At 36.2% G+C, this 25,131-nt stretch overlaps 1 protein-coding gene across 1 annotated transcript in view; it reads right to left on the reverse strand.

The window, feature by feature from the left end:
* The window catches only part of EML4 (EMAP like 4), a 155,080-nt gene that overhangs the window by 66,408 nt on the left and 63,541 nt on the right, over positions 1–25,131 (reverse strand). Inside the window, 4 exon segments of the mRNA XM_070379677.1 lie at positions 268–396; positions 2,253–2,426; positions 5,290–5,419; positions 24,413–24,595. Of these exon segments, the coding sequence (XP_070235778.1) occupies positions 268–396; positions 2,253–2,426; positions 5,290–5,419; positions 24,413–24,595 (616 nt within the window).

The raw sequence follows: 25,131 nt of genomic DNA on the forward strand, positions 1-25,131 counted from the left end.
GGATCACTTAAATAGTAAAACACAGAAAGAATTTATGAAAAATACTCAAATTTTATGACATTATTGAGATTTATTATGAGTTGAGAAGCATTAACAGGAAGACATAGCCTTTTTTAAAGAACACAAAAGAAAAAATGTACTTAGAAGAAAAAAGATATAAATTATAAATACAGATTTTTAAAAACGATTCAAACAAGGCATATAACTGTACATGCAAACCTGATAGTAAAAGAACTAGTAATTTTCAGATAGAAGTATAATACTTACTTGTCTGTATTTTTTATAACTTTCGATATTAATTTTGATGTTGAAACTGCCTTCAATAATTTATTACGGCTATCGTCTGAATTTTCCCATGAATTATGTGATTTTTCAGCTGTTGATGGTCGTTTTATGCTGCAAGAAACATATTAATTTATTAGAGAAAAATTCTATGCATAGCAATGAAATATAATTGACAATTTGAATAGAACATATAAGCAGCAATTAACATTTTCTTAAAGCTAATCCAGAAAAGACAAAGAATGATTAGTTGAAAGGTTCGGTGCTTGGATGAGTGAAGGAGTTAAACAAGGCAATTATCTAGTCTGTTTTTTAATTATCACTATTTTTCAAAAGACTGGCTAGAATAAATAGTACTCGATTTTTAGAACACTCATGTGCTTAAATCTGAATAATTACTCTCTCTCTCATAATTTACGAAATTGTGTGAACTTGTGAAAAAACTTATTCAAAATCATGACAAGGCTATTTTCATTTTTTATGTACTCGTGTAATTAAATTATGTATGGTACAAATGACAATTTCTAAATAATTGTGGGACTAAAAGCAAAACTCTTCTTTGTATCTCTCAACTTTACCCATGATCAGAAATAAACACATTTTAATACAGGAATGTTTTGATATTATCAAAACTAATCCCATATATTTATAACTGAAATATTTTGATTTATAAATGAATCTTTTGCTGCACTGTTAACTGCCCTACAACTCATCCAGTCTTCAATGCATCTTGTAATAGTACATTCAAAGAGAAATTTAGAATGGCAAGCACATTTCCAGGAGACCTTAAGAAGCTGAAAAAAGAGATCTGGGACAAAGATGCCAAGTCAAATCAGAACCTTAAAGAGACTGATTACAAAAAAGCCACCTTTAATCACATACAATCCAAGGCTGCAAAACATTAATAAGCTATATCCAAGAAAAACTCCACATTAGATCAGGCAGAAGAATTACAAACCATTAAGATAGGATAAGAATCTGCGTGAGACACACAAAGCATTTTAAAAATGTTAAACATGCATCAATCAAGTGAAGGGTGTTGTGTTTTCCCAAATTTTCCATTAGAGATTTGAGGCAAAATAGTAAGCTAATCAAATAAAAATATATTAAAAAATCTTTTAGGAATGGATGTCATTTGTTTTTATTAAAATCCTAGCCAGTTCTGGGAATGGTTTAATATTTTCCTAAGATTTCCAAGTGGAAGTATGATGATAAAATATATCTATACCTAATTATAAAGCTTGAATCAACATCCCTAAAGCAGGCAAATTTCATTAAGTTGGTCTAAATATTTGATTACAAGGTAGCTGTAGTGCTGAACTCCCAGCATGCAAGTTTGGACCCCCAATTTAGGCTCACACACATTGTTAGAAGGTTTCTCCCTTCTCCCCTTCTCATAACTTTAAAATATTAATTATTAAGACACAGAGAGAAGCCCTCAAGCAAGCCTTTAGCATAGAAAAGATTAGGAGAAATGAATTCAATTCTCTACTCAAGCAAGAACTTATCCTCCCAAAACCCAAAACTGAAACTGAGATGCAGTCACAGTCAAGAGCCGTATGTTGTGAAGGACCCTGACAAGCTGAAGGTTGTAATGATGCCAAAATATGGTGAGCATAAGAACACATGCAATTTTTTATCCATGGCTATAAATTAATGCAGTTATATATATATTTTTAATATTCTGTAATTTTAAAATGTTTTGGTTTTAGAGTAGGTTACCTTTGCCTTCCTTTCATCTTTATAACTTAGCTTTTTCCTCAAGTTTTAACTTATAGATTTTGAATGATAATTTTAAAATATCATTCCCCAATGTGTTAAAATACAGATTACTGCCATAAAGAAGTGAAGGGGAAAAAGTCAATAAGTTTTTCTCTTAGAATCCATGGATAGCCAACTTTTTCTCAAGTCACAGAATTTAGGGATCATTACAACCATTCCCTAACTCTGTACTTGGGGTCAGTTAAAACCTTTTGGTGGGAGTAGAATTCTTGCTTTCTTGAGTTTGCCTGTGTATTTGGAGAGGCTGTGAAGAGGGCTGGGGAGAAGGTGATGCTCGAATTTGTGGACTTTGATCATTAGAGTGAGAGTCCTCTTTTTTCTCTCTCTGTCCTTGTGGTTTTTCTTTCTTTTTTTCTGTACCACTGTAAAATAAAGTATAACATGGAACAACACATATTTAAACAAAAAAGATATCAAATGATGGAAAAAGTTACTACTATTATATAATTCAAAATCCTAAATCATACAGCTAATACAATTTACACTGCTTTCATTCAATAATGAAAATATTTCTTTAAGAATTCTGGAAGCTCTTAAAATCTTCAGTAAAGAATCTGTTATAATTCTAAGACAACATATCCTATGAAGATTGCCCCTTTGGACCAAACTGGCCTCTAATGCCTTATGCCATCCTAGCAAATTTGGGGGGACAGTAAAAGCTCTCTTAACTGACTTCAGTTTACCCAAATCAGAGCATTAGTGACACTATCCATTACCTCTGGTTAAGCACACTGACACCCAAGGAACACTAAATGCTCACATTCTGTAGGTTATGCTCTAATTCCTATTTCTTTTGTACACTTCTGCTCTCACCAGTTGAGTTTTACACTTACCAAGAGTCAACTGTGTTTTTTCCCCTGAACTTCTTTTTTTTTTCCCCCCTGAACTTCTTAATGCCAGTTGTATTTGTTATTTTAATGATTAAGTTAATAAAATACAAAGAAAACTGACAAAATGTACATAGAAAAGAGAATAATTTCTATGTAAACTAAGCTGAATGCTTTGCAAAGACCAAATAAAAATGAGTTACTAAAAGAACTGCTGCTAAATTTTGTGTAGGTGAAACAATTACAAGAGATTAAGAAAAAAATCACAGAAAAAAGATAGTTTCTATGTAATACCATTTTGCAAGAATTTTAAGTTTCTTATTCTATCTTAAAAAGTGAAACTAAAAATTATAAAAAACAATTTATGGGTGTATTTTACACAAGACAGTAAGTAGTCTAATGAGATATGCATATTTAAGAGAGGAAAAAGGGGGAGACTCAGTCTTTCATTAAAAAATTGACAAATGACCATAGTGAAAGTCGCTCAGTTGTGTCCGACTCTTTGTGACCACATGGACTGTAGTCCACCAGGCTCCTCTGTCCATTAAATTCTCCAGGGAAGAATACTGGAGCCCTGGGTAGCCATTCTCTTCTCTAGGGGATCTTCCCAACTCAGGGATCGAACCTGGGTCTCCTGCATTGCACACAAATTCTTTACCATCTGAGCCACCACAGAAGCCCATGTGAACATATTTAAGCTAAAATAAAATATTTCAGATATTTATTTATAAATTCACATGATTCCACACTGACTCTTGGTTAATGAAGCATCGCTATCCCTGATCACACTTGGATAAGCATCCTTATACTGCACAAACACTTTTGACAATATTACAAAACAGATGGAAACAATGATTCCAGAGTTGAAAAGGTATAAAATTGCAACTATTTTAACCAAAGGACATTTTAAAATTTACTATAAGGTGCATAATCTACAAAGAAAGCATGTTTAAGAACATGCTAAACAAATGTAAATAGTACAATGTAATCACATGATAATAATGAATAATGTTCAAATATAATTTTGACAGTAACATTTCTTAATCTAGTTCATTCTGATACCTTCTGACTTCAGACTGGCTTTTGATTGTCTTGTTCATACTCAATTTTTACAGTATGTGCTGAGAAATTTAATTCTACCTCAAAAATATCAGACTAACTTTGAAATTTAAAACTGAATTAGAAACTACTTTCTTACTGGTCTTCAAATTATTCTGAATTCACAGCATTGGGCCAGTAGTCTTATATGGACGCAGTAGATTTTCCTTCTGGGCTATTTCAAAACAAAACACAAAGCCCCTGCATCATAAATTAACAAACTCATCTGGTTTAAACTAAGTCACTACTGTACATAATACTGACCACTGCACATAACTATAGCTATGTAAGAAAACGGGCTGAATACAAACTATCACTGGATACAACAAGGAAGTTTATTATTAAAAATTGTATTAAAAATTTCCACCACATGCTTATTTTTTCGTCGTTTGTCCTTTTCTCCTGAAACTGGAACACAGGTAATAAATTTTGGCATGCTTTGGAGGATAAAGTCTAGATGCTGTAACGACGACTTAAATGACTCAATTACAGAACAGGATTTTTAAAAGGCCTAAAGATTCTGTCATTTCTTCACCATTCCTGTAGTCAAATGTCTGGTTAACATCTGTGAAAACACACTGACAAAAAACTCAGCATTAGCTTATTGAGGCAACCTTTTTCCATCAGCATATTTTAAATATTATTCTATTACTTAAAAGTTTTTCTTCAATCGTTCTTTGAAGAAAACAGTTTTAAGATCCTGTAAGCAATTTTATTAGAATAGACTGAATTAATTAATTCATGAAAAGAACATAGAGAATGTAAACCTATAATATACACTGAAATTTTTATATTGCAATATTTCCACTGCCTTCCTATCTACCACCCCCTAACACACACACACACACATTTTTAAATTAAACCTCAATTTTATAGTTATGATTGAGAATAAAAGTTATAGCATCTAATCTCCCACCAATGTACATACATACCAAAGAGTATTTCTCCTTTAAAAATGCTGTATCAAATGTATCACTTGCTATGCAAAATTCACTTATACAATTAAATATAGTCATGCTTATCTCATCAACAGATGCTTATTAAAAAGAAACAAAACCAAACCAGGAAATGAAACTGCTTGCTTTCTTTAGTAAAAACCAAAAACTTCCCACACAACTCGATAGGTATGATGAATGTAAACTCAGCGAGTACAAGCAGGATATCATTACATTCAGACAAAGAATTCAAAAGACATGCTTACTTGAATTTCATACAGCTCTTATTTCATATTCTTTTCAAAAGGAGACTGAGTTATCACATTCAGATAGTTTTGCAATGTTAGCTTTTTACAAATGCATACCTTTTAGCAGCAGATGAAAGAGTTTCTTTTCTTGCGATTGAGACAGAGCTGGTGTGACTTGGTTTTCTGTTTGTACCACTCCCGTTGGTTATACAGGACATAGAAATAGCTTCTCGAAGGCCTGGCTGGCCTAGATACAGTTAAGAAAAAAGTTTTAAAATCAAATTTCAAAATATTCCTCAAAGATTAGAGCTTTAAAAGTCAGTCCATTAGTGTTTAGATATAGTAAGCAGACTGCCCACCCTGCCATAGGCAACATACAAAATTATTCTTTTTCAGTAAGCATCAAGTATACAAATAAGAAAGGAATGAGTGCAAAAAGACAAATATCTGTAAACTGAGACAACTCTATGTGATATATAAATTATTTGGAAAAATTATATAAAAACACAATGAAATAGTTATTTCCGCCACAGAATAATGAACTTTGCTAGCTTGTACACCCAACTTTAATTAGATACATCTCCAATATTGTCTATAGTTCAAAAGGAAATGAATAAGATCTGAAGGTCTCAGAGAAATCCATTATGTAGCACATAATATTATTGTCTGAAGATTTAATCTCATTAAAATAGACCTATAAAAAAAAGACATGCTAATTTGCTAAATTGCAGCTAGAGTCATTCTCTAACTAAATGGCTTGTTTTCCATACATAGTAGTTTTAAAGGACACGATTCAAAGCTGTGCCTTAAGTAAACCACAAGTCCCCACATATCAGCAATTTTCAGAAAGAGCTCAGGTTCTGTCAAAATTTAATTCATTAGAAATCCTAGATATCATAAATCTTGAATCTTAGAATATTGTTCCCTATAAATAAAGCATAAATATATGAAATAACCTCTGTTATCTTCATTCAAACAGGAGGAGGACTGGAATACATGTGTGATGAATATGCTGGCATGGTAAGGAAGACACAGTCACAAGATAAGAGACACATCTATTAAGGGTCAAATTTATTTAAAAATTTGGAAGTAGAGAATAATTTTGAATTTTTGGACTCAGTTTTCTCACATGAACACAGGAAAATCTTTTCTATTTGGTCAATCTCATTTCTTTTCCTTCATAAAAGCACAGAAAACAAAAACTTTTATGTATAGAGCCTACAATATTTGGCACCCTAGAATGTTACATGTACGATAGTAAAGCACCAAATTTCTGACAATAATACGCTGTTGGGAGCCACTTGTGTCAATCATATAAAGTGCTTCCTTAATTTTGAGATTCCTATTCTCTACCTCAGACAGAATGAATCAGAAAAGAGGAAGGAAAAGACCTACTACAATTTATTTTTCAAACTTCCCAGGAAAATTTTCACATATAAGGTAAAATAACCCCCAAACTATGCTAATATCACTGATCATCAGATCTAGTGATGGTCTGCCCAAATAGTGACTTCTTGTTACCTTTTTTTTTTTACTGTAGTAAAACACTCATAAAAAGTACATTTGAACAATTTCAACATGTGCAATTTAGTGGCATTTGGTATATTCACAATGTTGTGCAACCACCACCACTACTCAGGTCCAGAACTTTTTATCACCCCAAACAGAAACCCTGTACTCATTCAGCCCCCATTCCCTCCTACCCATCCTCCCAGCCCTTGCCAACCATTACTCTTCATTGCCTCCATAGTTTTGGCTATTCTGAGTATTTCATATACATGGAATCATACAATATGTACTTTTTGTGTGTGGTTTCTCGCACTTAGAACAATTGTTTTCAAGGTTCATCCACATGGCAGCAATGTAAGAGTATTTTATTCTTTATTCTTTTTATGGCTGAATAATATTCAGTTTTACAACTATGCCATATTTTGTTTATCCATTCATCTGCTGATGGACATCTGGGTTGTTTTCTCTCTTTGCTACTGTAAATAGTGCTGCCTTAAACATCTGTAAACACGTTTTCATTTGAACATGTTTTTAATTATTTCGGGTAGATAGCTAGGAGTTGGATTGCCGGGTAACCGCATTACGTTTAACTTATTTAGGAACCCCCAAACCCAGCAGCTGCACCACTTCATGTTACCAACAATGTATGAGGGTTCCAATTTCACATCCTTGCCAACACTTGTTATTTTCAGGCTTGTTTTTTTTTTTTTTTTTTTTCAGCTATAGCCATCTCTGGGAATTCAGTGCTATCTCATCATGGTTTTGATTTGCATTTCCCTAATACTGAGAATCTTTTACTGGGTTTGCTGGCCCTCTGTATATCTTTGGAGAACTATCTATTCAAGATCTTTGACTATTTTTCAGTAAGAATATATGATGCAAATTGCCCACAGTGCTCTCTACATACATGTAGAAACTGAAACCCCAATGTATTCCTCCTATATTACATATTCCTCTATATTACATGTAGAAATGTAAGACAGCACACCATGCACACACACCCCCGCCCCCCACCGGTCTACAAAACATTACTGGCTGTTTCTCAAAAAATTAAACATGAAAGGATCAAATGATCTGGCAATTCCAATTCCAGGTATATACAGCCCCAAAAATTGAAAGCAGGAAGTCAGGCAGATATCTGTATACCCATATTCATAGAGGAATTATCCACATAGCCAAAAGGTAATGCTCAAAGTTCTCCAAGCCAGGCTTCAATAGTACGTGAACCGTGAACTTCCTGATGTTCAGGCTGTATTTAGAAAAGGCAGAGGAACCAGAGGTCAAATTGCCAACATCTGCTGGATCATGGAAAAAGCAAGAGAATTCCAGAAACACATCTACTTCTGCTTTATTGACTATGCAAAGCCTTTGACTGTGTGGATCACAACAAACTGTGGAAAATTCTGAAAGAGATGGGAATACCTGATCTGCCTGATCTGCCTCTTGAGAAATCTGTATGCAGGTCAGGAAGCAACAGTTAGAACTGGACATGGAACAACAGACTGGTTCCAAATCGGGAAAGGAGTATGTCAAGGCTGTATATTGTCACCCTGCTTATTTAACTTATATGCAGAGTATATCATGAGAAACGCTGGGCTGGAAGAAGCACAAGCTGGAATCAAGATTGCCGGGAGAAATATCAATAACCTCAGATATGCAGATGACACCACCCTTATGGTAGAAAGTGAAGAAGTAAAGAGACTCTTAATGAAAGTGAAAGAGGAGAGTGAAAAAGTTGGCTTAAAACTCAACACTTGAAAACTAAGATTACGGCATCTGGTCCCGTCACTTCATGGCAAATAGATGGGGAAACAGTGGAAACAGTGGCAGACTTTATTTTTGGGGGCTCCAAAATCACTGCAGATGGTGACTGCAGCCATGAAATTAAAAGGTGCTTGCTCCTTGGAAGAAAAGTATGACCAACCTAGACAGCATATTAAAAAGCAGAGACATTACTTTGCCAACAAAGGTTCGTCTAGTCAAGGCTATGGTTTTTCCAGTAGTCATGTATGGATGTGAGAGTTGGACTATAAAGAAAGGTGAGTGCCGAAGAATTAATGCTTTTGAACTGTGGTGCTGGAGAAGACTCTTGAGAGTTCCTTGGACTGCATGATCCAACCAATCCATCCTAAAGGAAATCAGTCCTGGGTGTTCATTGGAAGGACTGATGCTGAAGCTGAAACTCCAACACTCTGGCCACCTGAGGTGCAGAACTGACTCATTTGAAAAGACCCTGATGCTGGGAAAGATTGAAGGCAGGAGGAGAAGGGGATGACAGAGGATGAGAGGGTTGGATGGCATCACCGACTCAATGGGCATGAGTTTGAGTAAACTATGGGAGTTGGTGATGGACAGGGAGGCCATGGGTTCACCAAGAGTCAGACAGGACTGAGTGACTGAACTGAACTGACCCAAATATCCATTGACAAATGAATGACAAATGACAAATACACACACACACACACACACAATGGGATATTAGTTAGCCTAATAAAGAAATGAAATTGTAAAACATGTTATAACACGGATGAACCTTGAAGACATTATTCAAAGTGAAATAGACCAGATAAGAAGAAACGGGCAACTGTCATATTTCAATTATACTAGATACCTGGAGGAGTTAAATTCATACAAACAGAAAATAAAATGGTAGTTTCTTAAAAAAAAAATGGGGGTGGGGGACAAGGAAAGGAGTCGATGGATGCACAGCTTCAGTTTGGGAAGATAAGAGAGTTCTAGAGATCTATGGGGTCGTACAGAGTTGGACACGACTGAGGCGACTTAGTAGCAGCAGAGATGGATGGTGGTGATGGTTACACAACCAATGTGAATGTAGTTAATGCCACTGAACTGTATACCTAAAAATGGTTAAAGTAGTAAATTTTATGCTATGTATTTTACAATAAAAAAATGTTAAAAAAAATCAACATATCATCAATGTTTCGAAGTCCTCCAGTTTACTATTCAATTCTTCAAATACTTCAAGGTATCTTGTGAAACTACCATTCATCTCCACATGATTAGATGGCAGTGTTATACCTTACAGTTTTCATCAGTATCAGAAGGCTCTCTTGTCGCATCCTAGATACTTACTTCAAAAAGACAAGATATATTATGATGTATTGGCCACTTTGAGGTATGTATGTTAATATAATGGCTTCCTTTTTATTATTCACTATAAAGGTATCCAAGTACTAAGTCAGTTATAAAGTATACAGAGTAATAACAATTTTAAAAATTGAAATATCTTTGTAATTATCTAGTTATTATCTTAATTATGTAAAATAAATGAAAAATAGAAAAACGAAGATGCTGATATGAATAAGATGGTAGGTCTCAAAAAACATACTATATGACTGAAAATTATCAAGTACTCTACGTTGAAAATGACAAATCTTTAGCCTAACCTGAACTCTCATTGAATCTGGTTGATTGTATAAGCATGAGTAAACAAGAACAAAATTTAAAACACTGGAGAAGTTTTGGAGCTACACCACAGACAGAAGTACAAATCATTTTATTATATTTTTAATATCTTTATCAGAATCCTGCCAATATACACATGATATTAAACCTTTCAGGAAGGAATTATACATTAATGTTCTCTTTCTGAAAAACTGGAGTGCAGCAGTGAGACAGGCCACTAATCAACACTTATTTTTAAATTTTGTCTTTAAGTCTATTGAATTTGTTAAATATTGCTTCTGTTTTATGTTTTTTGGGTTTTTTTTTTTTTTGACCCCAAGGCATGTGAGATTTTTATCTCCCCAACCAGAGATTGAACCCATATCCCCTGTGTCATAAGTCTTAACCACTGGACCGCCAGGGAAGCCCCCTGAATTTTGTTTTCAATTATTTTAGAACTTCTCATACAAATATGTAAACAGAGAAAAGCTACTTCATGTTCTTTTACCTCAAGGAGAAAGAAGACTTAGTATTTCATACACACTAAGCTAGCAATTATCTCCAAAAGAAAAACAAACACATTCTCCCAGTTAGTATAAATGGGATACTCTCTTTAGTTTTAGTCTGATTATGGTCACAATTGGCACGAAGAGTAGTTAAGTCCTCTGTAACTCATTTAGAATTTAATAACTGTATATATTCCACTTGCTAAACACCAACAACTTTATTAGCATTGTTCAAAGTATACATATATAACTTGGTATGTATAATTCATAAATACATCCAGCTGTCCTTTGGCATCCACGGGAGACTAGTTCTGGGACATCCTCCCTCTCCCACAGATATGAAAATCCACAGGCACTCAAGTCCGTGGGCCAACTGTACTATGCCATTTTATTAGGGACTTAAGTGTCTTTGCACTTTGAGCATTCCCCTCAGGTGTCCTGGAACGAATCTCCTAAGAATACTAATGGATGACTGTATACTCAAAACAACTCTTGATTCTGCATTTCCCCTAATTATCCCAACCCTGACACATGCACCCACCCACCTCCATTCCAAGTTTAATATTTGGAAAACAGCCAGTAGTCTACACTTTCCAATCTTCATCTCAGCCTCTACAACTTAGTTATCATCTAACCACTTTACAGAAACTTTTCTTGAGAAGATCACCCGTGACTTCTTTTTCACTAAATTCAATGAATATTTTTCAGTCGTTATCTTGCTTAACTTTTCTTCAGCATCTAATACTACTGTTAATCTTTCAGGAAAGAACAGTATTTAGGCAATGACACGTCCTTAGCTTCTAGGACACTGCCCTTGCCTGAATTTCTTCTTAGCTCTGATTTCTTCTCACTCTCATTTGCTGGATATTCTTTTCTTGCTCAGATTTTATATTTTGACCTTCAGTTATCTTGACACCATCAAACCCTTTTTACAATTTTTTACATCTAACTGCTATTGAATACCTCCTCATGAACTTATGTGCACCAAACAAAAAACAATTAAAAACCAGGACTCTGTGATACATCTTATTCATGGTGAAAGACATTAACAGCCATTCACTATACAAACCAGAAAATAAGACATCAGTTTCGATTCCTCCACATCCTTACTGCCAACGTTCAATGGCAATGAACAGGTGACTAAGAGCTCTGTGGCATCTATCATTCTTAAAAAAAAAAAATTTTCCCTCCAGTTCTGTTCAGAGAAAATTGGCATGCAATAAATTATACATAAAGTGTGTAGCCTGTCAGGCTCCTCTGTCCATGGGATCTTCTAGGCAAGAATACTGGAGTGGATTGCCATTTCCTTCTACAAGGCATCTTTCCAACCCAGGAATCAAACCCAGATCTCCTGCATTGCAGGCAGATTCTTTACTAACTGAGCTACGAGGGAAGCCCACATAAAGGGTACAATTTATTAATACTAAGTTTTTCATACCTATGTCCCTGTGAAATAATCATAACAATCAGGATAATGAATGTGGCCATCATTCTCTAAAGTGTCCTTCTGTCCCTCTGTGACTCATTGCTCTCTCCCTCACTCTTGTCCACAGGCAACCACTGATCTACTTCCTATCACTATAGTCTGCATTTTCTAGAACTTTATATAAATGGAATAATACACTGTGTATCTCTTTTGCCTGCCTTTTAAAATTCAGCATTATTATTTTGAGGTTCATCTGAGTTGGTAAGTGTATCAGCAGATTAGTCTTTTCTATAGTTCAATACTATCCCATCATACGGATATCACAAGGTTTTAATTCACTTATTCATTTACTTGTTGGCATTTGGATTGTTTCCAGTTTTCTATATTACAAATAAAGCTACAATGAACAAAACTGTACAAGTCTTTGAGTGGAAACATGCTTTCATTTCTCAAAGGTAGATACATTTATTTTCAAGACAGTCTTTGGAAGAAGAGACTTAAAAACTCTCAGATCAGATCAGATCAGTCGCTCAGTCGTGTCCGACTCTTTGCGACCCATGAATCACAGCACGCCAGGCCTCCCTGTCCATCACCAACTCCCGGAGTTCACTCAGACTCACGTCCATCGAGTCAGTGATGCCATCCAGCCATCTCATCCTCTGCCGTCCCCTTCTCCTCTTGCCCCTAATCCCTCCCAGCATCAGAGTCTTTTCCAATGAGTCAACTCTTCGCATGAGGTGGCCAAAGTACTGGAATTTCAGCTTCAGCATCAGTCCTTCCAAAGAAATCCCAGGGCTGATCTCCTTCAGAATGGACCGGCTGGATCTCCTTGCAGTCCAAGGGACTCTCAAGAGTCTTCTCCAACACCACAGTTCAAAAGCATCAATTCTTCAGTGCTCAGCCTTCTTCACAGTCCAACTCTCACATCCATACATGACCACAGGAAAAACCATAGCCTTGACTAGACAAACCTTTGTTGGCAAAGTAATGTCTCTGCTTTTGAATATGCTATCTAGGTTGGTCATAACTTTCCTTCCAAGGAGTAAGCATCTTTTAATTTCATGGCTGCAGTCACCATCTGCAGTGATTTTGGAGCCCAGAAAAATGAAGTCTGCCACTGTTTCCACTGTTTCCCCATCTATTTCCCATGAAGTGATGGGACCAGATGCCATGATCTTAGTTTCCTGAATGTTGAGCTTTAAGCCAACTTTTTCACTCTCCACTTTCACTTTCATCAAGAGGCTTTTTAGTTCCTCTTCACTTTCTGCCATAAGGGTGGTGTCATCTGCATATCTGAGGTTATTGATATTTCTCCCGGCAATCTTGATTCCAGCTTGTGTTTCTTCCAGTCCAGAGTTTCTCATGATGTACTCTGCATAGAAGTTAAATAAACACGGTGACAATATACAGCCTTGACGTACTCCTTTTCCTATTTGGAACCAGTCTGTTGTTCCATGTCCAGTTCTAACTGTTGCTTCCTGACCTGCATACAAATTTCTCAAGAGGCAGGTCAAGTGGTCTGGTATTCCCATCTCTTTCAGAATTTCCCACAGTTGATTGTGATCCACACAGTCAAAGGCTTTGGCATAGTCAATAAAGCAGAAACAGATGTGTTTCTGGAACTCTTTTGCTTTTTCGATGATCCAGCAGATGTTGGCAATTTGATCTCTGGTTCCTCTGCCTTTTCTAAAACCAGCTTGAACATCAGGAAGTTCACGGTTCACATATTGCTGAAGCCTGGCTTGGAGAATTTTGAGCATTACTTTACTAGCGTGTGACATGAGTGCAATTGTGTGGTAGTTTGAGCATTCTTTGGCATTGCCTTTCTTTGGGATTGGAATGAAAACTGACCTTTTCCAGTCCTGTGGCCACTGCTGAGTTTTCCAAATTTGCTGGCATATTGAGTGCAGCACTTTCACAGCATCATCTTCCAGGATGGAATTCTATCACCTCCACTAGCTTTGTTCATAGTGATGCTTTCTAAGGCCCACTTGACTTCACATTCCAGGATGTCTGGCTCTAGGTCAGTGATCACACCATCGTGATTATCTGGGTCGTGAAGATCTTTTTTGTACCGTTCTTCTGTGTATTCTTGCCATCTCTTCTTAATATCTTCTGCTTCCGTTAGGTCCATACCATTTCTGTCCTTTATCGAGCCCATCTTTGCATGAAATGTTCCTTTGGTATCTCTGATTTTCTTGAAGAGATCCCTAGTCTTTCCCATTCTGTTGTTTTCCTCTATTTCTTTGCATTGATCGCTGAAGAAGGCTTTCTTATCTCTTCTTGCTATTCTTTGGAACCCTGCATTCAGATGTTTATATCTTTCCTTTTCTCCTTTGCTTTTCGCTTCTCTTCTTTTCACAGCTATGTGTAAGGCCTCCCCAGACAGCCATTTTGCTTTTTTGCATTTCTTTTCCATGGGGATGGTCTTGATCCCTGTCTCCTGTACAATGTCACGAACCTCATTCCATATTTCATCAGGCACTCTATCAGATCTAGGCCCTTAAATCTATTTCTCACTTCCACTGTATAATCATAAAGGATTTGATTTAGGTTATACCTGAATGGTCTAGTGGTTTTCCCTACTTTCTTCAATTTAAGTCTGAATTTGGCAATAAGGAGTTCATGGTCTGAGCCAAAGTCTAAAAACATTAAAAACTCTAATGAAGTTCAAATAACTGAGTTTTCTATTATTTGCACTCACTGTGTCCTATTTAAGATATCTTTGCCAAACGAAAAGACATCTTTGCCAAACCAAGGACACTAAGATTTGCTCCTACTCTGTATTTTTTTAATGGAAGTTTTAATGGCTTTAGTCCTCACACTGAGGTCTATGATCCATTTTTACTTAAACCATTTATAACAACCTGTAACTCTAGCTGGAACTCTTACTTGTTGTATGATTCTTATCTGTATCACCATGCTTAGCATTCTGCTTGAATCCTAGAGAACACTTACTATCTAAGCGACTAAATGAATGCATTCTTCACCAGTACTGCCTCAAACTTCTCTTCTGGATTATGATTAGTTTATCTCTATTCTCCCTTCTGGCACTGTTATGACCTTGTTCTTAAAACATCCTGTACACTGTGTCAGAAATCTTTCTAAAACATGCTATGGGTCTTTGAATTGAACATGCCATCAACTGTAATATATACCATTATCATGAACAGCACCAGAAAGAAGTGTTGCTTATAAGAACTGTAAGACGCAATCAACAGTAAGATACACTGCAATTCCAGAGATGTTAAAACGCAAGAAACACAGCCATCTTAGAATTAATGGATTAGTGTAAATCTACCTGTCGTTACTTAATTTAAAATCCTTTAACGGCTCTCCAGTGTCCTCAGGATAAAAACTAAATTCCTTAGCAAGGCATAAGAAAATCTTTCACTATGGGCTCTCTTCACCAGTTGAAGCTCATTTTTGACACTCCCAACTTTCACACCTCATACTTCTGTTTATTTTAAACTTTCAAACTAAGTACTTTTTACTCCTCTGCACTTTGCTCCTGGATGGTCCTTCTCTCTGTAATACACTAGTCACCTCTGCTTGCCTACATTAACATATATTCATTATCCATTTACCCATCAAATATTTACTCAAGGACTATTATTATCCTAGCTTTGTGTTTACAAGAGAATATAAGGGAGCCACGAGCATCAGGGAATTAAAATCTTGCAAGAAAATCACACTAGCACTGAAAACATAAAGTAAGTACAGCAACAAAATGAAATGAACAGAGTATCATACAAGTACAGAGAAAAGACACACAATTCTGTAAGGATGATTAGAGACACAGAGCCCAAGAAGGGCTTCCTAGAAAAAATGCAGAACAGCCTTAAAGAATAAGTAAGAGGTAGCCAGGTAAATGGAGAAGGCAATGGCACCCCACTCCAGTACTCTTGCCTGGAAAATCCCATGGATGGAGGAGCCTGGTAGGCTGCAGTCCATGGGGTCGCTGAGGGTCTGACACGACTGAGCGACTTCACTTTCACTTTTCACTTTCATGCATTGGAGAAGGAAATGGCAACCCACTCCAGTGTTCTTGCCTGGAGAATCCCAGGGACGGGGGAGCCTGGTGGGCTGCCGTCTCTGGGGTCGCACAGAGTCGGACACGACTGAAGCAACGCAGCAGCAGCAGCACAAATGGAAAGGAAAAGGAAGTTGTAAGAAATATTTAGGTCTTAAAAGATAATGATTTCAGCTTGGGGACATTTTACATTTATGAATTCTGAGGGACATAGAAGCAGAACAATCTAGTAATTCTTAACTGCTCAAGTCTAGAATATAGATTAACAATTTGGGAACTGGTACCAGTAGGTGGATGTTAGGCTCATAAAGGAAGATGAATGCTGATGTCACCTTCTGCAAGGAATCTTCGACTCCAGTTTCAGTTAGGTGCTCCCAGTTCAGTCAGCTCAGTCGTGTCCGACTCTTTGCCACCCCATGCATCGCAGCACACCAGGCCTCCCTGTCCATCATCAACTCCTGGAGTTCACTCAGACTCACGTCCATCGAGTCAGTGATGCCATCCAGCCATCTCATCCTCTGTCGTCCCCTTCTCCTCCTGCCCCCAATCCCTCCCAGCATCAGGGTCTTTTCCAGTGAGTCAACTCTTCACATGAGGTAGCCAAAGGAGTTTCAGCCTCAGCATCAGGTGCTCCCAACAATATCCTAAATTTACCTTTTTAATATCAATTATTGTATAGTTTTCATAATTATTGACTTAGCTATCTTCTCACTTTACCTAAGGCCCCGTGGAAGCGAAGTCAGTGCCTTTTTTATTTCTTCAGTCTCCAGCACCTAAAATAGTGATTGGTGCATTGAAAAGATGAAGGAAAGAGATACAATATAGTAAATGGTATAGAAGAGTATTAATATTAATTATCAAGCACTTGCTAAATATTGTTATCCTAAGTGTTTTATAATTATTATGTCCTTTAATCTTCACTATAATCCTAAAAAGGATATACTATTATCATTCAAGTTTTGTTGATAAAATAACCGAGGCCTAGAGACATTATTAACTTGCTCAAGATTATATTAGAGAATGAAATCAAGATATGAGTCCAGGGAGAAGTAATGGTTAGGTAATAAGTGGAAAGAAGTAACTCTATTTTATGGAGAGTGACATTTTCAGCTATGTCAGGATAACAGATAGGAATTCACCAGACGGGAGTAGGGGAAAAGAAAATTCTAAGCAGAGAATAGTACTAAATCATCAAGGTCCCCAGACACTTACATTAAGTAGCAAGAAGAGACCAAAAGATTTTTGTGGTCACTGTCCATCCTACAGTTTAATTCCAAGTAACTCTTAATGCCAGGAATCCTCAGTATTTGGATAAAAGAGTGAATGATCTCCCATAGTAGAAGCAATGAGTTATGTAAAGCAGAGGCAAAAAACAAAAAGAACTGTGAGTGGAGGCTTGTTTTTTGCCTGAGAAGTCTAAAATGTATTCTTTAAAATTTAGAATATTAGGAACCTAACTGGAAGAAAGGAGTATAAAAATGATTTCAGTTACACAAATGTATGACTAAAATGCATCATCAGCTACACACACACACACACGTATGTTTAAAAAAAAAAAAAAAATATATATACACACACACACCCCCCTTCCCCCAAGGCTTGGACGTTATAAAGTCTGAGCCACAAGCCTCTCAAAGATTAGCCTGCAAGACTGGAAGACTGGAAGCAACAGTGACCTCTAGTAACCAAAGGTACAAAAGTAGTCCTATTTCTGAGCAGAAATCCAGTTCAAATAAGAGAAATTAGGCTAAAAGCCTATAAACCAAGAAGGTACTAATTCAGTTTTAATTACAATTTCAGTTTTAACCATCATAAGGCCAGGGTTGAAGGACAATGAATAAATTTTATACTTTATTTTACTTTATTGTGACATAAGGATGCTAATCATCATTGTTTATATTTCTTGATACAAACCTAAGCAGATGATCTGTCTGAGGTTTTAGCCTACCAGTTCCTAAATACTAATGAATTTCACTGAACGCTACACTCACACAGTAAACTTATAACTAGGGACTGTTGTAAGTGTTGCAAATCTGAAATGCATCTTGCTACCCTCATCTGTAACATCCTCTTATTCTTGCATCTATCCCAATCCCTCCATCCAAAGACTAACTTATAAAATAACTTCCTACTCTATAGCTTTCTTCTTCCTGCATTTATTTTAACAAGCATTTATTGAGTCACCCCAAGCCTAGTTATGTAAGAAACTGTCCCTGCCTCCAAAGAGTTTATAATCTCGCAGGAGCAACAAGTATATATATACACCAACAGAACCACATAATAAAATTTTAAAACAACTCCACAAAGAGACCAAAAATAGATCATTTTCAGGAATTCATTTGAGGCCCTAAAGGATGAGAAAATTTTTGATGAGGAGAAGGGTAAAGACGGTCTATGATGAAACTTTTAGTTCACGCTCACCTCTTCCACTCTCTTCACATTTTCAAGCTCCCTGCCACCTTTTTCAACTGGTTAATTAAACTTTGCTTCATTCTTTAAAAAGATTGAGGACTACATGTACTTTAACAAATTTTATCTCTTCCATTTGGAATTTTATCTGTACTTTTCTCCTTTTCTCTTGTCTCACAGGAAGGTGTACTTTAGTCTTAACTCTTGGCCATTAATTTTTTAAAGGGTGTTCTGAGTAGAAATGACCAAAGAGTATTTGACTCTCATGGAGAAATGGAGTTCTGTAAATGGTAATTGCTGCCTTGTCTGAGGCAATATCCACTCATTTATTTTCACATACAAAGAGCAGCTTAGAAGTCTTTGATGTGTTGTCAAAATAAGATACTCTCCCATCCCCTACCACAATTATGAATCATTTTAGCTCAAGGGCCCCACCAAGGAAATTCACTCCTCCTAACCTGATTAAAGGAATTTACTTATTAACAACATTATCAGCAAACTCATAACCATCTCTGTCTTCTCCCAAATGTTATTTACAGTAAAAGCCAAATGATACAGATCTGTGCCTGTATACTATCCTAGATTCTGCATAATTAGGAATGCTTTTTTTAGAAAACTGACATCCTCTAAATTTCAATTTTGCCTCTGCGTTCTCTCATTTCTCAAGCAGCAGTCATAATGCTTGATTTTTCTGATTTACCAGCAGTTTCCTGGTTTAAAATGACGGTTTTCCACCTTTAGATAATTTGACTCATGAGCTTCTATACCATTGTGTACTAACAGCTTGTCTTCACATATTGCCACTGGGCTATATTCTCAAATTACATTCATTTGGTCACCCCAAGAGGTCTTAATGGGTTTCCCAGGCACCAGCTGTGACATAATTTGTCTTCCTGGCAGTTAAAACTGCCAGAGTGTTCCCTGGGCCTTCCCTTTTGCTCCAAAGTACAGGTAATTTTTTTTTTTTTTTTTTGGCAAGGATTCAGTTGCAACTGGTGTATATATTATGAACATATGTCGTCAAAAGGAAAGAATTCTCCAACAGAAGAGAAGGTATATGAGAAATTTAAATGACTGGCCACTTTAAAAACTATTGGGAAAACTTTCTACCTCAGTTAAGTGTCTGACATAATATGTTAAAGAAAAAATGAGGTTTAGCTTTTAATACTGCTGGCATAGTGGAGAGGACAAACTAAAAGAACAGGACTAAAAAGACTAAAATGACCAGTTAGGTGTGTTTCTGATTCTGGCATTAACTGAATGGCAATACTACTATGAAGTGGCAGACAATGTCATTAAACCATTAGCATACACATTTAGTTTTAGCCATACCTGCAGCCAAGTCATGTTTCCGTATCACCACCATCTAGCAAAAGCATGTAATAGTTGTCTTCAATAATAAGGAAGTTGACCTATACTTCTGATCATAACTTCATAAAATCTTATTACCTACTTATCTCTTGTAGTTTACTCTTACCTCTAAAGAAAAGTCCTCTAGAAGTTCTAAATATTTTAAGAAGATGGTAATGATTACTGCCCTGCAGTAATTTGTGTGAAAGTGAATACTACAAATCCTCATTTTGCAAGGGACTAAAAAATTTCATGTGTAAAGCTGTACTATAGTATCAGGAATGTTTTCACTATTTTTTTTAAATTGAGGTATAATTCACATATAACATTAATTTCAAATCATTTACTTTTAAATTGAAAGAAAAAATACGAAATCCCTGTAAAATAATTTCACTGCTTTTTCAAAATTTTTTCTAAAACTTTTTTGCATTTGTTAGAAAACACTTTAAGTGTTTATTCCAAATATTTATAGCATTAATATATTAATTGTTTTATGTCAAAACTGACAGTTGATCTTTTTAAGGTTATATACAAATGACAACAGCAAAATTCACTTAACATTTGTCAATTACTTTCTATACTATAATACATATAAATTTCAAGATAAAGTTGCTCAGAATTGCAAATAAAATTAACAAAACTTTATGTATTTCTCTTGATGTTTTAGTATCAATATTAGAAAACAAATGGTCAGGCAAATTTTTTCACTAATGGGAAACTAATAAATTCTTAATTATGCTCATTTCTTAATTAGTATTTCCCCAAATTATTATATAATCAATCCTCCCCCATCAATCCATTTTATAGCCAGCAATTCAAAGTCTGTGTCTAAGGTAACAAAGTAACTTAAAGAATATTCACTAGTGGACCCCATTTCAAAAAGTGAACCATATCAGCATATTATAAGAATGGCAGTCAAAGTAAACTTAAGACATAGAATTAATGGAAAGGAACTTATTATCTAACTAATAGTTATTAATAAGAATTAATAATCAGTACTATGTGGAAGGAAAAGTTCCAATGTAGAAACTGCAGATGGTTCCAGAACTGGATAAATCTCCACTGAAGAGCCTGTAACAAAGCTGATCCTAAACTCACTTTAGATATAAAGAAATAATGAAGGACAGTTAAAAAAAGACAGTTTACAAAAATATATTCCTGGGGATAGGGACTACAGCTATTGTATTTGTATTTCATGAAACTGAAATAAGTAGATACTAAATAACTTATGTATCATATAAAGTATCATCTACACGCCAAATTAAAAAAAGAACAGTCTTTAAATTTCTCTATAAATTTTTCTTTACTAAAATACCTTAGTAAATCAATAATGGGAGAAAACACTTTTAATTTTTCCTCAAAACAAGATTAAAATCTATTATTGTTTTAGCATAATAAAATTTTTTAAAGATTGTAGGCTAATACAAACTATATAAAATAAGTTTTTAAAAATGCTGTGGGTAATGACCAAATACTATGTCACTTTCTCTTACAGGATTTAATACAGAGCCAGAAGCTGAGGATACACATATCCAGTATAGCAGAGAAACTTGTTCTTCTCTCATTATGCACAGTTTTACCTTTCCTGTAAATTAATATTCCAGAATCCTCTTACAAAAATCAATTTATAAACCAAATAAATTTTTTCCCCTGGCATGATCTTGACAGTCCTCAAACTTGGTTCTCAAAAAATAAAAAACCCACTTCTAACAACCAGAGTGGCTTCAATCAAGTCTTTTGTCAAACATGGGCCCCTTATCCCACACCACTGACTGACATATTTATCTAATGGTGGTTAGTAAGACAAATGTATTAATGGCATGCTATCTAACTCTCTACTATTAACACCAAGCCCCGGAGTGCTGGAGGGTGGGACGTGTAAGAATGTAAATCAGAAAACCAGGCAGAATGAATGCCTCTCCCCTGAAGTTTCACACCAGGGTCCCTGAGCACTTCTTTCTGTAGCCTTCCATTCTCTACTCTCTAACCATTCCTAACATTTACTCCCTTTTTTCAGTCCATCACCCAGAAGCTGTCTTAGTTTCTTAAAGGACTTCACGAGAAGGAAATGGCAACCCACTCCAATATTCTTGCCTGGAAAACCCCATGGACAGAGGAGCCTGGTGGGTTCCAGTCCAGAGCTGAGCGACTATCTCCTGAGGAGAAAGTAATAAGGGATGAAACTTCCAGCACTGACAATTGTGAACATACATCAATCTCCACTGAATTTTATCTCTTCCCAGTTTATCTCAGCAGTAGTCTCTACTCCATCTAACACTAACAGCTCTTCATCTGCCTTTAACATCCCTTCTCAAACTCCCAGGAAACCTGCCACAATTACCACTACCCCTCCCCCACCAATATCATCTTCCTCTCTGCTGCCTTTCTGGTCTCTACATATTTTTCTGCTCAAGTCTATAACATCTTAAAAAATTAAAATTAAAACTGGCCTTTGATTTAGCATCCTTCTAGTAAGTACCATCTTCCCTTCTCAGGCAAATTTTTTTGAAAAGAGTAGCTGGCTATAGCTGCAGCTCTTGATTCCACAATTCTCTTCAATTCTTATTTCTCAAACAGTGCAATTAGATTTGTAATACTATCACTCTATTAAAATTTCTTTTGGAGAGGTTTTCTAACATTCTCAGAAATATCAAATCCAATGGTCACCTCTCAGTCCTTGTTTTACTTGACCTCTTTGTAGCAGCTGGCAACATGAATCACTCTTTCTTTGCTATGCTGAAAATACTGGAGCTCCCCAAAAAAATACCCTGAGCTACTTTCTTTTTTACATCCTCTTTCTATGACTTCAACATAGAAATGTTCATCCATAAGCTGAACATTCCCAAATTTTTATTGCTAGCCAAGACTAGCATGAACACTATCAATACATATCTATCTATATACCATGTGTCGGAGAATGCACTGGCACCCCACTCCAGTACTTTTGCCTAGAAAATCCCGTGGATAGAGGAACCTGGTAGGCTGCAGTCCATGGGGTCGCTAGAGTCGGACAGGACTGAGCGATTTCACTTTCACTTTCATGCATTGGAGAAGGAAATGGCAACCCACTCCAGTGTTCTTGCCTGGAGAATCCCAGGGACAGGGGAGCCTGGTGGGCTGCCGTCTATGGGGTCGCACAGAGTCGGACACAACTGAAGCGCCTTAGCAGCAGCATACACCATGTGTACCTCAAATTCAACATTCAGAAACTGAATTCATAATCTTCCTTCCAAATCTGCTCCTCACATTCTAGTTAACTATCTAATCACTTACTAAAGATCTAGGAGTTATGTAAGACTCTCTGATTAATCATTTGCATTGACATATTACAGTAGAGATAAGGTGATGAATCTTCTTTTTCTGTTGCCAAATGGGGATAATTATGCCTATGTCTGTTAGGGGAAGCACACTGACTGAAAATGCCCACCCTGGCCAGGCACACCATTTGCATGAGTTGTTTTACCACAGGTGGTCCTGGTAAGAAACACGGAACTAATAAGCCACCACCAACACGGAGAGTTCAGGAAAGGTTAAAAAGTGACACCGCACGTCCAACTACCTCCCAGAATCCTTCTCTGCGGCATCCATCTTGGCTGAACAAGGCATGCACCACCAGGAAGGACTCAGAGTCAAATGACTGGCTAAAGACAACCCGGAACTAATCCCATCACCATAAAACCCAAGACTGTGAGCCATGTGGTAGAGCAGTTCTTCTGGGTTCCCTTACACTACTGTTCTCGGCTAGAGTGCCCTTTCCCAATAAAATCTCTTGCTTTGTCAGCATGTGGCTCTCCTCAGACAATTCATTTCTGAATGTTAGACAAGAGCCCACTTTTGGGCCTTGGAAGGGCTCCCCCTTCTTGCAACATGTCCATCTACTCTACCAAGAAGTCAGTGAGACATATGAAATGATGTGTTTGATTGTTTGATTATGTGAAATAATTTAAAATTCCTTCTGGGTGGCTGGAAGAAGAGAAAGGGCACACGACATCTGCTCCAAACTCAGAGCAACAAGGTCCTGATAACTGTTTATTTCAACCTCTGAAAATTCCCAAAGTCTGGAAGTTGAAGTTTCCATTGAACTGGGGTTGGCAATAAATTTCAGAGTTTAAATTAAATTCTTCAAGACTTTGCTGACTAATGACCACAGAAGGCTTAGCATGAAGCCAAATCAACTATAATGGTGTAAATCATTTCTGTAATGATAAGAGGATTCATTTTAATAGGATGAGTGCCTATCTGCTATATTCAGCATACAATGTGAAGTCTATGGGAAACAGATGATTCTGTTTGTGCTCTCAGTACATTTGTTATGCAGTTGAAAGACACTAAATTCACACAAACACTATGATACAAAAGCCAGTAAGTACAATTAGTGGCATTACACAAAAATTCCCAATTTAAAATATACTTTCAGAATTTCTTGGGAATAAAGAAAAAGGAAATGGAAAAAAAAACTCTAGTCATATGTAACCCCAAAGAGAAACTATAGTTTTATATTCCCAATCTTAATGTCATTGATAAAATACATTTAATACATTATTTCAAAGAAAATGGTGTGAAAAGCAAAATTCTCCCTACTTTACAACACACTTAAATTACCTTTACTTGGGACTGATTTTTTCACCGAGGCTACATGATCTTCAGAGATGGCAAGACGCCTCAAAACATCAGCCAAAGCTGCCTTTAGCACTGTGATTTCATCTTCTTGCTGTTGAACTCGTAACTCAAGGGCTGAGAGGCGATCCTGAACATCAGAAGTACTTGCAGCGGAAATACTATCATCTATAAAAATAAGAAAATACAGAATATTTGTTAAACTGCTTATGAAACAATTTAATGACATATAAGAAAATGTATACCAGATAATTCTTATAAAAGATGAGAAAAACTGAAAATCATTTTTACACAGATTAACTTCTGTAAAGATTTTCATAGCTACTTGAACTAATTTAAATCAAAAAAGCTAACATAGCTGACGTGTAATTAAAACTATGAAAATTTTCTCATGGTCAAGTTTTTTGTTTATTATACCATCGACCTTAATAACTTTTCCACCAAAATGTTCCCTAAATATACCACTTTGTAGACATCTGGAAACTTGCATAACTGCAAACTATTCAAAGCATCCTTCTTACTTATTATATCATTATCATAATTATCTATGAAAATAAGGAGTTCAAATCACTTCAGTTTTGCTTTTTGTATCAAACTGGGAACCTCTCACCTTCAGCATCAATGACCAGAAAGCATTCTTTACTTCTGTCTTTATTATTATACTCCCAACCTCCTCCCCCAAGCACTGCTACATAATTAGTAAC

Source organism: Bos mutus, chromosome 11 (assembly GCF_027580195.1).
Source record: "Bos mutus isolate GX-2022 chromosome 11, NWIPB_WYAK_1.1, whole genome shotgun sequence".
In the NCBI taxonomy this organism is placed as follows: domain Eukaryota; kingdom Metazoa; phylum Chordata; class Mammalia; order Artiodactyla; family Bovidae; genus Bos; species Bos mutus.